Here is a 16,249-nt window from a genome sequence, read left to right as displayed (position 1 = left end):
TATAAACATACAAAGAGCTATTGTAATTGGTAAACCAAGCAATTTAGTTAATAGTGTTGGTATTTTAGTATTTATGCATATTTGATTGTATATATATATATATATATATATATATATATATTTATCTTCAAGTATCACAATTTTAAAAAAAAGTCTAGAAACCGCTTAGGCGCCCGCCTAGGCGACTAAGCGCTGGGCGTCAAGTCCGACGCCTAGAAACGCCCAGCGTTTAATATAACATTGGTCAAACCTCTGTTCGATTTGAATTTAAGGGAGCCCATGTTACCTGGATAGTACCCATCAGAAGCTATGTACCTATAATCGAGACGTATCCTTACCTGCACGAAACTTTGTGAACAGTTCTTGAATATATGCGTATGTTTATTCGGGCGTATGCTCGTTTATATATGCATGTTTTAATTTAAAATGCTCGTGTTACACTTCTTGGACAAATATCCTACACTTCACATCTATTTCTTATGTATTAACCTTATGTAAATTTAAAAATAATATGATCTTATGTAAAATATTTTTTTTACACATAAATATACGTAACATATATTTGTATAGCAGTGTCCCTGTAACCTACCTTTTACAAGTTTGTTGTGTTCCGTACTCGTACCTGTACCAGTACCCCTACCCCATGCAACTGAGAAAGGAGCTAATATGATCAGAAGTTCTTTTAGAGATGTAGTGGGTATAAAATCAGTTGTTGGGTAGACTACCTAGGAGGGAAAAACAAATAATGGGCAAGTTGGTTGAGTGGAAAGAAAGATTCCACGTCTGTTGGTTCATTGGTCTTTTTAGTTTAGTTAAACAATTTGAGGAACCAATCAGCAAAGGGAAAGATCTCAGAAACTAATATCAAGCTACTGACAATTTAATGGACAAGTATCAGAAACTCTTTTTATATAATAGAACTAGCCAAAGTTCCTTTTTGATCAACTTTAGCAGACAGTCAGTCACAACTGGATCATAAAACATTTAACTTTTAGTTGCTTTTTAACACTCCTTGCTTTGGTCTTGTGATATCCTGTCACCTGAGGCCATTGTAGAGGTTATTAATGCTTTTATCTTGGGAGCATATTTTGTTTTTTTAATTATCTTTTTCCTCGAGCGCTTTTATTTTTATACTGGCTGTTACTGAATTTAGAAATTACAATTATACATTATCTCATGGTTGGCTATTGTCAGTTCCCCAATTATCCAAACTAAGCCTTCTTTCTCCTAGATCTCAAATAGACTTGGTTTCTAATTTTCCTTGTCTATGTGGTATCTGTTCTGCATCTGCAGATCTCAAGTGATTTACTATATGTATTAGTTATTGTTCCCCCTCCAGCAAGCAACAGTATTGTCTCCTTTTCACTGTAGTATTTCATGTTTGTAGATCTTCATGAAGGAGAGCTTATTCATGGAGAGAACTTCAGCCTTTTTGCTGCTATGTCTGCATTGGAGGTATTGAAACTTCACCGGTTTCTTTTTTTAAATTAATTATCTTATTTAGCTTCCTAATTTTTTTTATATAAATTTAGGATGCATTTTTTCCTGCTGCACATTCTTTGTTATTTTTTGAAATAAACCACACATGATAATGAATATCACAAGGAAAAAAGGGATTTTAATGTGTTAAGTGTTTAGATTGCTTGGTCTACATTAGTTGCTCAATAAATATCCATTTGTGGTTTCTGGTAAAGTGGGTCATTTGATGTGATATTAGATCACACAAGGTTTTAGCTTTCAAGAGGCTCTTGGGTTTGGATCTCATGTCAATTTAACCTATCGTTATTCTTCCTAGTTTTGCGTTTCTAAGTGAGTTGTCTGTTGGAGGCCTTGCTTTTGGCCAAAAAGTGTTAAGCATTAAGATTGCTTGATACATTTGTCCGTTCATTACCCTGGTGAAATTATTTTGACATCATTTTTGTGTTCCATACTACCTTATCTACTACTCTTTTAACAGTAAATTTTACTTCTGGAAGTTATGTTAAAGATACAAAGCTAGCATTCTGTACTAGAGATTCAGCTGTTGCGTAAATAAAATAAAAAAGATTCATACAAGGTTATAGAAAACGCTAGGCGGTCTAGGCATTAGACCTGACGTCTAGGTCCAACGCCTAGAGCCTAGGCTCCTAGGCGGTCGCCTAGGCAGGGCTTAGGTGTTTTTCTATTTTTTAGTTTTTAATTATGATTATTAATAGTAAATGTCAATGTTATAGAAAGCTTAGGCGTTGGAGTAACGCCTAGGTAGATTTCTTAAGTGGTGGTGGAGGATGTTTTGTTCCAAGGTCGGAAGAGGTAAAGAATGCGTTCATAGTAGGAGTTTGGAGGACATGGAGGCTACACTGAAGGAAATCATGATCAATGCTTAAAGAGTGTAGTCCATATAGGCAGACCACGCTCTCTTAGAGTTCCCAAAATATAGGTGGACAACTTATGTACTGCCTATACGCTAGGCGCTAGATAGGCGGCCAAGGTACTGCATAGGCCTAGGCGTACGCCTAGACGGACTAGGCGGAGATTTTTTACAACATTGGATTGATATAGAGAAAAATTACTGTCTTACATGAGAGTTCGGTGTGCCGTTTCTATTTCCAGATTTTCCTTTGTTTCCTGCATTTAACCTCCTTGTAAACCCATTTATTAGCATTTTCCTCATATGTAAACAAGAATAATTTTCCCAGTGACTTTTTGTGAAAACCATTAACAGTGCAAATGATATGTTTTGAATTACATTTTTAGGTAAACAACTATTTGGAAGTCTCTAAGAGGTCAAACAAATATAAAAACAACTTTGCCAAAAGCGGAAAATTACTTTCTTTTTAACTTATCCATTTCTATTAACTTCCTTAACAATAAACAGAAACAATCAAACTTCTCGTTTTCTTAAAAGATTTTAGGCGTCATTAATGCTTTTTCTGTAAAAACCTGCATATCAGTTTTTGATCTTAAGTAATTCATAAATCTATGTTTAGTTTAGATGTTTTGACTGGTTACCTATTTCCCACATAGTCCTAAAGCTGTTCTTTTTGTTGCTTCACTCTCTTGCCAACAACCTTAAGTTTGTTGATGGAAGGTAGTAAAAGTCATTCTGTAGGTAACATAATTTTCTTTGCTGAACCTTGTTTGATTCTTCATTTCCAGTTACTAGGTAATAGTTGGAAAATTTAATTAACGAGGTGGAAAAAGTGCTGAAACAAAGAAGTGGTTTGTAGCCTCCTTATTATCAATTTGGAAATTGGATGGGTTTAAGGAACTCTGCTTTTCCCCCCTCAGAATGCTGGAAATTAAACATGTAGAAGAAATCTAGTTGATATGTGAATGTTGAGATGCATGCATGTGCTGAGTGCAGTGTGGATGTGAACGAATGCTTGCATGAAGATTCTTATAAAGTCAGCTAAGGTTTATTCTTTAGTCATCTAGTTGACCTTAGTACATTTTGATGGGAAAATTCTTAGATGATGATCATCCCATCATTCACTTTGTTTCACACTGTTGCTGCTTAATTTACTCTACATGTTTGGGTATTTAGTCCTCTAGGTGATTTTTTACACTGTTGCTGCTTAATTTCCTCTTCATGTCTGGGTATTTAGTCCTCTAGGTGTGATTTTTTTTATTTGAAACAGTTTAATAAGTTTCTTTGGACATGCAATAGCTACCCTATAAATTTTCTAATGATGTAGATAATGGACCCAAAGATGGATTCCGGAATTGAAAATAGTAGCTATCACTCTATTGAAGAAGCAATTGAGAATGGAGTCGCTCCTATTCCTCTTAGCTTGGACAGAACTATTGATGTTCAGCGTTGCATTGATGTCATGGATCACCTTCTAGCATGTGAGGTATCACAAACAGTACTTTTATGTTTCTTTTCTCTATTAAAACAAGATATTTTTATTTTCACCACTAGTTTGATGTTCACAGGCAACATGGCATAAGGGCCATTCACTTGCACAGACAGTCTTTTCGTGCATCTATCTTCTGAGGCTTGAAAGAACATCGTCACATGCCGTGCTACATTCCTACTGCAGAATAATCCGTGCTACCTGCAATGCGGTTGTGTCTGCAGTCTCTGGTGCACGTACCCACGAGGTATGTTCATGCAAACAAAATTTCCAGGTGGATGCTTTTGATAAGGATTCTTCATTGGCGAAGAAGTTGTCAGTGCTTGGCTCAAGGGCAGAGCCAGAACCTGCAGGCAGGGGAATACACAATCTAAGGCTTAAAAAATGCTAAATAGACGTTTGGCCACTGGACCGCCCCTTTCTATTGGCTGAGGAAAAAAATAATAAATTTGACTGTTTCATGTAATCTGCTACCATTAATCCACGTCTATGCACCATGGATACATGATGTGTATCATCACCCTAATACAAGTTTGCATGCTCATAGAAATTAATATTTAAAAATATCAAAAGTTTCATCATTCTGCTTGGTGCAAATTAGTACACCCTGTACAATTATGTTATCAATTCGTCTAAGAAAATACTTCGGGGTGGGGGGTGGGGGGGGGTTCAGTCAATTAGGGCACTGCAAGTGTAGAATTGAGATAATTTTTAGATAAATTTTTTGGTGTTAGTCAATTAGAACTGAAATTGGGGTAATTTTAAAATATCCCACTAATTCTTCAATCTATATAGAAACACATGAGTTTTCCTCCCCAAAATTATCCCACTTTTCAACTTGGGACTAGATGAGAACAAACTATAACTTTTTGAATTGTGGAAAGATTATTGATGGTGGAGTCCAAAAAAATGATTGTTTTTAATACATTATGGATTATTATATATTGTAAATGCATACAAATAGCACCTGTGGTGCATATAGAAAAATTTGAATAAGTAATGTTTAGAATAAGTAACCTTTTATGTATACGCGTAACTTACACTGAATAATAAATATTTACCTAGAGTCAACAATATTTTGTGAGAAGTTTTAGTAAATAAGTAATGCGTTTGGAACAAGTGCATCAAATTCGATTAGTATGAATGGGAAAAGATGGAGATGAAAGGTTAATGATGAGATCAGAAACTTGATATTGCTTTGGGAAATTAGGACTTAAAGCTAGAATACATGATTATATATGATTGAAATTAATTTGTGCTTCAGTATTTGTGATGATCAAGGATGTTGCTCTATTAATTTACACACTTCATGATTGTTACTAGAATAGTTCATTTTACATGATCATTGATAATAATAAGTATTGACAATAAGGTTAGATATATTTTCACTAATATTTACTTTTTATGTAATATTACTTTATATAATTATCAAATAATATTTATAAGCTTCAAAAATATATATAAATTAAGGTGCCATATCATCAAAATACTAATATATACTTTCTAATTACTCCAAATTATCCGTCATTTTATCAAAATATCCTACTTCTAAAAAATTATCCACCATTATCCCATTGAAATATACCACTCGAATGAAATTATCTCACTTGAACAAGTATCCCAATTGTACTTGGAAATTCTGATTGACTAACAGCCCCTTGGTTTTGAATTTAATGATTGTGAAATTAAGCAAGCAATTTTTGAGGAGTGCTACATGTGATTAAATTATTTTTCCATTACACAATTGTTTCGCTATTGTTTCTTGTACTAAAATTTTGTTGTGCAATCTGCCAAAAAGATTAGATGTCTGTGTTTGAAACCCATCATATTCTCATAAAATTAAAGAAAAAATTCTCATATAATTTAAATTTTTTAACATTGTCAGAATGATACCCAACAAAACTTTCACTTGAGTTTTCAATTTAATATTTCACTTGATAATGTGGGAATATAATTGTTTTTAAGAATTTAAGGTCAATCTATAAAAAAGTTGTGATCAATTTTGCAGTAGTGGGATTTGTCAAAAGGCAATGAGTAATTATCGTGCAAAACAAGAAAAAAAAGAAAGCGACTGATAAGTCGTATTAAAATGAAGATACACACAAAACACACAATATGTAATATAAACTTTGATCTTGTACCTTTTTCCTAAAGAAATTTTAAATGTGTATGATGCAAATCAAAGCAAGTGATATTTTATTTAACATTGGTCTCATTGTTTCCTTTGGTAATGTAGAACCTGAGAATGTTGGTTTCTTTGTTGTTAAAACTCTCTGCAGACTATTGTTTTTGGGGCATACATGTAAACCTTTGTTTCTCTTCTGCCTGTAAAAGAGGTAATGCAAATTGTCGGTGGAGTGATCAATATAAATTTCCTTTTTATAAGTTTTAAGTACCAAAATTATAATCAAAGGGTTATGCATGAAATTTTTGAAAATAATCTTTTTTTCAAGATGGGCAAAAGTATAATTGAATGGTTAGCATAAAAAGTTCAGAACAATCAAAGAAGAATTTCATCCATGCCAAGGACGACTTGGTAATGAATGAGAACAGCTATGCTTCTTTAACTACAGATTTAAATCACTCTTATCTCAAAGCTTGCCCCATGTCAATCTTCAATATAAGCATAGAGTACTGTCCATTGCATTTGAGGATCCTAAACAGAATCACCCGTGGGAAGTGCTTGTTTCATAATACTGTAATCTTGTTGCCATGCTTCTGCTTTAATTTACTGCATACATATCCTGATAAGTTCTTTCTTGATCTTGTATTCTTTTATTAATAAATCAATCTGACGCAACTGAAGGCTGTTCCAAGTGTACTTTTACAATTTTATTTCTCGACATTTTGTTTCTGGGTTACCTATTCAAAAGAATATTTGTATTAGTGTGGAATTTTTGACTTCTTGTCACAGGAAGAAGATCTTTTTACAATGGCTTTTGGCTTGCCTCTGAACGGGGATGGGGACGACAAATGCCTATCAATTCTAAATGCGGTAGAGGAAACAATTTCTCGGCAATTGCGCTCTTGTAAAGGCCACTCATCCAGGAAGAAGTCTTTAGATGGTATATTCAATATTTTACGATTTTGAAGCTGGGAAGATTTTGTAGATATTGATGATAAAAGTTAATCCCATATGTCCTTACAATTGCTGCAATCATTATGAAAAAGCCTTTAAGTTAACTCTATATGCCAGTTAACAAAAGCATATCATTGATAATTCTTTTTTTTTTATGAAAATTTCTTCCACCCCCCTTGTCTTTAAACATGCTTCTTCCCACTAAGAAAACAAATAAAACCTTCTACTCCTTGTCCTCACATGAAATTTTGAATATCCCGAAACTACTCTCACCACGTCATCAACCTCAACCTCTCTCTCTATCTCCCATCTCCTCATGAACCCATGAACCCTCTCTCCTCTCTCAAACACTATCTCTTCTTCTTCGCCGCCAACCTCTCTGCCGCCATTGCCACTTGTCCCTTCCTCCGTTACTGCTACCACCTCCCTCCGCTGCTGCCCTCAAGAGTAGGGCAATGTGGGATTCGTAGGTTGACAAGAAGATAGATGGCAGTGGAGGGGAGGTTGGTGGCAAGGAGGCGGGCTGATTTCACCACCTCTAGCTATTAGTTGTCCCTTTGTGTCAACTTGTTACTTTTAGCATAATTTTGTCACATTAAGCTATTATTTATTGCATTTGTGTCCAGTTGTCACTTTTAGCTATTACTTGTTACCTTTGAGTCTACTTGTTTTGAACTTTTCACCGTTAGATATAGGTTGTTATTTTTGTGTTTTACATGTTACTTTTGGCATTTTTTTCACATTCAGTTAGTATTTGTTATTTGGTGTCGAAATTTGTCACCTTTAGTTATGAATTGTTAACGTTTAGTGGAATTTTGCTGATGCTGGCCACCTGAACATCAACCTCTCTTCCGTCACCTGCCACTCTCTTTGAGCCTCTCAAAGGGAGGCAACTGAGGGCATCTTACAGTGAAGTGACAATGAAGAGAGGTGGCAGAGGCAGTGAGAGGTTGATATTAAGCATGCAATGGGGTTATGATTTGATGGGCTCATGTAACAGGTGAGAGAAAGTATAGAGAAGATGAAAAGGTAGAAAACAAGGTAATTTGGGGTTTTCTATGAATCGTATGGGTTGTGTCCTAGAGGTGAAAGGAAAAGAGGTTTCTTGGGGGAGGTAGCACATTTTTCAAAAGCCAGGGGCCTAGAAGCAATTCTCTAAACAAGCATAAGAATATTCTGTCTTGCTATTCTATCGATTAATCTCATAATGTTGTTTTATTTGCCATTAATCTGATTTTACCAAAAATCTAACATAAGTATCTAGTACTCATATGAGGTGCAAGCCTTACAAATGGGTATCTGGGTGCCTTGGCAGTTTGGAGCTATACCTTGCCAAATTGCATTTAAGAAGCACATAAACGATAGTGTCCAATAAACGCTTGCCTCTATTCTAAGCCATATTTCATCCTTTTCCTTGTTTGTAAGAAATCAATTTAACAGGACGCTTTTTTTTTCCGTCAAGCTAACTAATTTAAGTTTTCAAAAAATTCATATTCTTTGAGTTTTCTACAAACTAATTGGAAAACCACCCTTACCATAAATCTAGAATTCCAAGAAGATAATCATTCTTCTATTATTTTTCTTCACATTTATCTTACTGGACGCGACTCAACATCAATAACCTCCACAGAGAACCGACCAAATTTTGTGATTTGCTGTTGGCTAACTATTCATCATCTATTGTTTGGTGCAAGCTTCTGGTCAAGTTTTCTACCAAATATGTTAGTCATAATGTGTAGAATTGGCTATTGAATGACTTTTTTTTACAACAAGCTAATTAATTAATTAAGTTTTCTGGAAAAAAGAATCATATCCCCATGAGCTTCATAAGAAAATAAGTGTAAAACCAACCTTACCATAAACCCAGATTTGAAGAAGATCAATCATTATTCTTGTGCTTTTCTTCACATTTGTCTTACAGGAGGCTACTCAACATCAATAACCTTAACAGAGAACCAAGCCAACTTTTTGATCAGGTGTCAGATAAATAGTCATTGTCTATTGTTTGTTGCATCATGCATGCTTCCTGTCAAGGCAATTACAGCAAGAGACAGGCTTGGCACAACCCTAAATGCCAGTTGTCTTGAAGGAAAGGCCACCAAATCAGTCATACAATTCTAAACTCATTAAGGAGTTGCCTGAGATCTGAAATATCAGAAAAAATCTAGATGATTATATAAAAAACAATTAGGTTTGCCATGGGAGAACATGTTAATATGTAGGGCACAAATAACGATAAAGAAAAGTACTCATGTTTCTTTAGACTCGAGAAACCTAGATAATGGTTTGATTCTATGGACCACCTCATTTTTTTTGTATGCTGTATGCTATCACATTAAAGAATTTTTAAGTGAACTTGTCCTTCTCCACTTGGTTGATGCAATGATACTTTTCCTTCACATTCCATATGCTCTTACATCAAAGGATTTAGAAAGGGAACTTGTCGGATTATATGCTGTAACCTGTAAATATTCACAAGCCTTTAGACATGAAGGTTTTATGTGAAAGCACTTTTTACGTAGTATCATTGTAAACCCTGTATGCTATGATAGGGACCATTGATTGCATTTGATGCAAAATAGTCAAAATTATGGTTATGCAAACCTTATTTGTTACAAAAACTTCAACTTTATAAACACATAAAATGTTCATTTTTTAATTTAAATTTTGCTCTCGTTTCCTTTCTTTCTTCACTTTCCATTGTGTGATGAAATACACTGCGCCGCTTATGACTGTCACTTGAGTAATATGCACTTTGTAATATATGTATTTATCACTGCAGATATTGATTCTCTTCAGATAGGGACCATTGATTGCATTTGATGCAAAATAGTCAAAATTATGGTTATGCAAACCTTATTTGTTATAAAAACCAATGTTTCAAATATCGGCCGCCATGTCGGACATGGCGGCCGATATGGCAAGTTTGAAAAACCCGACTCGGAAATCAGGTGTCTACAATTGGTTAGTGATCCTAACATCAATAAGTTATGTACTTTTTCATATGTTTAGACAATATAATTATCAAGTATGTGAAGATTCCATTTATGATATTATATCAACCTATCCGATATGGCAATCCGATATTATTTTCATGTCCCCCGATATATCCCCGATTTCCGCTATCCGACATGAATTTTGGCCGACCGACATGAACCCGACATCCGACATTTAAAACATTGATAAAAACTTCAACTTTATAAAAACATGAAATGTTCATTTTTTTAATTTAAGGTTTGCTCTCGTTTCCTTTCTTTCTTCACTTTCCATTGTGTGATGAAGTACACTCTGCCGCTTATGACTGTCACTGAGTAAAATACACTTTGTAATATATGTATTTATCACTGCAGATATTGATTCTCTTCAGACCAAGCCTGAGTTGGAAGAAGGTTATTGTAAAGCTCTCTTGTGCCGTTTACGCTTTCGTAAGGTCTTGCCTCCATGTTTCCTATTTACTTATTAACAAGTTCGACTCAGATATGTTCTGAAAAAATGTTCTTTATTTCCTCTTGAAGACATGCATCATTAGAAGTAAGAATATGTGAGAATGATTCATTCATCTACTTCTATGTTTCATATATTATTGGCCTGCCTTTACCAATTTTAAGCAAATAGGGAGGGGATAATGAATAGAAAAGTAGGATTATATAGTGGCTACAGGTATTATGCATACTCAGCTTGCCTTGTGGATGAAGTCTAGTCAGATGCATGCAGTAACCTTAGGCTCATGTTGCAGGACTATTGATTGAACAAGTAAATCATGTTTTCTTTATACTATAAAAAAATCTTTCGAGTCTTCAGGGTTAGAGAATGTCTCACTGTTAGGATATTTAAACATCGATTCTGTTCATAATATATTGAAATAATAAACATAGAAGAAAGGAAAAGTCAATTCTTAGAACGTATTGATTTGACCCCATAAGCGGGACCACCACCCAATAGCATGTTGCCACCACCCCGTATTTCTTCCAGAGAATCCCCTAATTGTTCCAGAGCAACTAGAAAGAGATTCTTTAACCAGAAATAGCAGTCATAGCAACTTTTAGGTCTCACTTCTTCTTTTCTTGCATGTACGACTCTTTCTAGTACTGTCATTTTTTCATTGCATTCATCTGGCCTGAGGCATTTCTTTATCCCACTGTATTTCTAGTCATGAGTTGCATCCAAGTTTCTCCAGTCATAGAACCAGAAAACATCTACTTCCTGGGAAATGATTGGATATGCTAGGGTAATGACATATCGTGGTTATTAGTTTGTACATAGTTATTACCCCTGGCATCTATTGTTGTTGGGTAAACTTCAACTACTTGCTCAACAATGTCCAGGTTGATTTTCGGGTTGGCTGGACTTAGCCTGACACTTCCCAGCCAAATATTGTCATATTTCTTAATCTGATCTGTTCTTCAGTAGAAGATACTTAGTGTTTTCATGAAATGTTGGCATTTAATTTCTTGTACCTTAATTGAAAAAGGGTTTTCTTCTTGCGGATTAGTACATGATGTACTTAACCCGCGGTGTTGATGGTGAGCCACCTTAGCAGTTACCCAACTGGTATATTCTACTTTTTAGTGTCTTAAAAACCAATTCACTGCATATTGTTTTTAAAGATTTTGAATGTAGCGAACCATTTCTGCTGCTTGATGTTTCCCCCATAGTTTTGGATGGAGTGCTTTCTAGCCAAATATAAGCTGACTATTTCAGTTGTATACAGCACTTCTATCATGTTCTCATGTGTATGAGGAAACCTCAAGGAAAAGGTTTGGAGTTGGCTAGGAAACATGTGGCCTCATGCCTGTGTGAGCTCGCTTGCATGTCCAAGTCAGTGGAGTTCCTTAGGTCTAATGCAAGTGAACCTGCGCAAGCTACCATTCAAGATGGGACTACTGCCTCAGGTTGCCAGCCTGTTGGCTTTGATGTTAGCCTAAATAGTAGATTGTCTGCACCAACCCCACCTCGTTCAATCAAGCTTCTCAGCTGGGGAAAGGTTTGATATCAATTCACGACTTTCATTCATTTTCTGGTTCTTTAAAAGAGATGTCCTTCAATTTCAGTAATGATAGATATTTATATCTGTTATAGGTGCAGTTTTGGAGAAAACATTTTGTTGTCAGCTATTGACTAGGCAATCATTGTAAACTCGCAGGCTATTGAATATTTTGACAAGCTACTTCATGATTTAGATGTCATTTGCTCTTTATCTCTGGATCCAATGCTGGATGCTGTTCTGCAATCTGTTGTTCAATTCCAAAAGAGAAAACCAGATCTGGTTGCTAGAGCTTATCTGCAGGTCTATTCCAAATGCTTAATGTGTCATCATTTGCTTTCTCATGTTCGTTATCATACTATTACCACTTAAGCTTGTTATTTATTGCTCCAAATATTTTTCGCTGATTATTTGCCGTCTCTAAATTTGTGCAGTTATGTTTCCATTTAAGAAAATCAATCAACAGAAAAAGAGAACTGAAATTCATATCCTCTGTTCTTATACTATTAGTATTAGAAGCTATGTTACCTTGACACCTTATCTGGGCTCCCATACCTGTGTCCAACATGTGTCCCATTCCGACATTCCTTGGATGCTCCTTAAATATGCATACATTTATTAAGGCATGTACTCTAATGTATAATAAATGTTATAGTTTAAAACATTTGTCATACACTTCTTGGACGTATGGCTGAAATGAATCTAATCGATTTGAATATCTCAGTGTTCGTATTTGTATCCGTTTAAATTTGTGAACTTGGATACAAATTCAAATATCATTTTCTAAATTTTTTTTCAAATTTGAATTCCAATGCAAATACTTTTCAAATATTTGCAAATGTTTATCGAATATGACTATATGTTTATTTCATTAAAAATTTATAGTTTATGAATATAAAACTATGTAGTTAAGAATATACTTTTATTTAGTTAAAGAAATTTTGTTTTAAAACTGACATGCTACTCTTTAAGGCAATTAAAATTGATATAAAATTTTAATTACACGATGTAGATGAATCAAAAACATAATATAATGCATGTTGTAACGCCCCTGGTTTTACACAAGGCTGCAGTCCAAGGTGAACCCAAGGATGTTAAATCTGTCATGTACCAACACTGTGCAACAACACGTTTCACCATCACAGTAGTATCTCTCTAGTGGATTCAACAATAAATAAGTGAAGGTACAAAGCAATTAGAATATAGAAACTAGTACAATGAACATGATAAAAGGAAGAGATATCTAAATAATCATAATCATTTTTCAACTGAATAAAATAAAGTACAACTGATAAACTGAATCAAATTTAAAATATCTCGATACATAGAGTCAACTGAATAAAGTACTAAGACACACAACCTTTTCAAAATGATGTATAACTCTAAATGTTTGAAAATAAACACTAACTACTGTAGAGCATGAAATAAACTGCTAATATAAATAATGATGGACGCTAAGTCGAAACTCCATCAACCTGCGACTCTCCGTGCGTCTGACTCGCTGCCTGAAAAGAGGAAAAACAACAAGCATCAAAGCGTTAGCGAGATCATTTCCACTGCTCCCAGGGGGAAGGGGTTAGGAGTATATAAGAAAATACAAGTTAGTACATATAGATATAAAATCATCTATCCTAAACTAAGTGAAAATTAAGATTTAGAAATTCGCAACACGAGAATTAGTACGTCGAGGAAAATAATTTAAACAAGAAACCCTCATGTATATACCGTGTCTCAAATTGTGAACCACTAAATCCCAACTCCAAAATCCTAAGAATAAAACAAACAATAAATAAAATACAATACAGCTCCAGACCTCAACCAACAAGTCGATGTCAAAATTCTCACACTACCCTCGGGTAGATAACGCAATCACAAGAATAAACATACGGTAAAATGAAGCTCACATGAAATATGTGGTGTAGGACAACCTTAATATTTTACCCTACTCTCGGGTAACTAACATGGAAGCATGAATGAATTCTGTGAAATTCTCTATCTGAAACAACGATACTTTTGTAAGACGCTCACAATATCCTGTGGCAACAACCACCTTACTCAATCGCTATACGGAGATAGGCATATCATCCTATTTCGAAAATAATAATGCACAACGGGGTGTAGTCTATTGCGGTCTCATTGCAACATATCAGCTAGCCACCCTGAGTGTAATATATATGCCATCCTTTAATATGATAACTAAAACTATGTGTTACGTACCTCCAAATACTCGTATGAATGCATCCAAATATGTGTTATCCAATGGTCAAGAATGTGTCTCGATGTGCGGACTCAAATCTTGTGAACTCATGAGTCCAAAAATAAATACGCAAAATAACACTGCTCAGTTGACCGAAGCCCACATCGGTTGACTGGCGACGACATGCACAAACTGTGCATGTAAATGTGTAGTGGCCGGTCGACTGAAGTACCTCGTCGGTCGACTAGCCAGCTGAAAGTTGAAAGACGAAGGAGGGGCTCAGTCGACTGATCATGCCGATCGGTCGATCGACGCTATAGCAAATCGTCGGTCGACTGATCATGCCGATCGGTCGACCGATGCTATAGCAAATCGGTTTTAAGGGTTGTTCGTGAGATAAAAATTTGAATTTTTTCTCAACAAATACATGTATAAATCTTGTTTAACATGATCAATGTTCATATATCTACATAAAAATAATTATTATTACTTAAGAGAATTATATTAACCCTAACATAGTCATGTTTGTAAGAATCATTATGAAAACCATAAATCTCGACAAAATCTCATATTAAAATTTATTTCAGATCTAAACTCCAAATCAGAGAATTCATTTATAACTTCTGAAAACCAAAAGATCGAATCTTTGTGTCATATAATTTAAAAGAACAATCTTTACGCGTAAACTAGCCTTTAAGGTTCAATAAAACAAAATAAAACTCAATAAAAACCAAATAAAAACGGGGATCGGATTGGAGGAGATGAAACTCGCTTCAACACGTGTAGGAATCCCCAAGAGTGCAAGGAAACATGTACTCCCTCGCCAAACGCCGACGGTCTCGCCCTCTTTTCGGTATTTGCTTCACAAAGCTCTCAAAATTCACCAAAAATAATATCTAGGATTTTGAGGGAAGAGGGTGACTGCTAGGGTTTAGAAATATGATGTAAAAGAGGATTTTCGGGTGTATATGCTCATATATATACCAACAAACCCGAAACAAAACAAATAAACCCGAAACCAACTCACATCAGGAAAACAGCCCGTTGGTCGACTGATGGTACTGATAAGTTCCCGTCGGTCGACTGATTGCAAGCATCAGTCGACCGAACAGAAACCCAAACTGTTTACAGGTTGTGCATGTTTTCACTCGTTTTGTGCACGTTTAACACTTGTATCCTCTCATATTCGTATTAATTTGATCTCAAATCGATTACTAACATACTCATTCATCAATAAATGATATTTATTATATTAAAAGTATTTATCATCGTTAATCACAATATTTTTAAAATTTACGGGGTTTTACACATGTAATAGTACAAATTGTAAGGGACGAAACTGTAAAAGTTTATTTGATAATAAAACAAATGGAATATACATCTACTTAAATTCTATTTGTTTATGAGCACAATACTAAAACCTATTTGTTTACTGTTAAATGAACTACCACGTTGAGCATAACTGAATAGTTAGGAATAATTAATGAACTATTTAATAATTACTTGATTCATCTTCACCTCTACTTGGACATATATCCTATACTCTATGTCCACTTCCTGCAACTCGTTGGACATGGGCTGAGTTCGTTTCAGCATATGTTACCCGGGTACTTCTATTATGAAGCTGTGCCTGTGCTCGTATCCGACGCATGTCCAAGACATACCTTGCATAAATACATACATTTATTCAATGTTTACTTCATGGACATACCCATACTGAAACTTCATGAACACTCCTTGGATATATACATACATTTATTCAATGTTTTCTCAATTTTATGATATATCTTTTAATTTAAAACTCGTCATACATTTTTTGAACGTATTTCCTACACTTCCTATCCAGTTCTTAAAGTTGTCAGTCATTGGTTGGGTTTGTTTCAGCCCATAGCCAAGTTCAAAACTATGATTTAAAATGGTCGTTTGAGTGTCTAGTTTAAAAACAAGCACTTTCCGGTTTACAATAATAAACATAATAAAAGGAACTTAAAATGTTGTAGGAATTTCAATTCTATTAACTTGGATTGAAAACTATAATGGTTTCATGTAAATTATTAACTTCAACATATTTATGTAGTTGTGTCCCCATACCCAACATTTTATAACTTTTGCCGTGTCCTGCACCTAAACCGGTACCCGTACCTGTTTCC

General features: G+C 34.9%; 1 protein-coding gene across 1 annotated transcript in view; it reads left to right on the top strand.

Moving 5' to 3' along the window:
• Positions 1-16,249, top strand: part of LOC109821187 (N-alpha-acetyltransferase 35, NatC auxiliary subunit) — a 42,666-nt gene that overhangs the window by 1,775 nt on the left and 24,642 nt on the right. Inside the window, exons 3-9 of the mRNA XM_020387376.1 lie at positions 1,388-1,455; positions 3,678-3,836; positions 3,919-4,086; positions 6,754-6,904; positions 10,269-10,348; positions 11,630-11,902; positions 12,062-12,205. Coding sequence (XP_020242965.1) covers positions 1,388-1,455; positions 3,678-3,836; positions 3,919-4,086; positions 6,754-6,904; positions 10,269-10,348; positions 11,630-11,902; positions 12,062-12,205 — 1,043 coding nt within the window. The remainder of the gene's footprint in view (positions 1-1,387; positions 1,456-3,677; positions 3,837-3,918; positions 4,087-6,753; positions 6,905-10,268; positions 10,349-11,629; positions 11,903-12,061; positions 12,206-16,249) is intronic.

Source organism: Asparagus officinalis, chromosome 8 (genome assembly GCF_001876935.1).
Source record: "Asparagus officinalis chromosome 8, Aspof.V1, whole genome shotgun sequence".
NCBI lineage: Eukaryota > Viridiplantae > Streptophyta > Magnoliopsida > Asparagales > Asparagaceae > Asparagus > Asparagus officinalis.
Note: the sequence above shows the minus strand (reverse complement) of the source record. Positions and strands in the feature narration are given on the sequence as shown.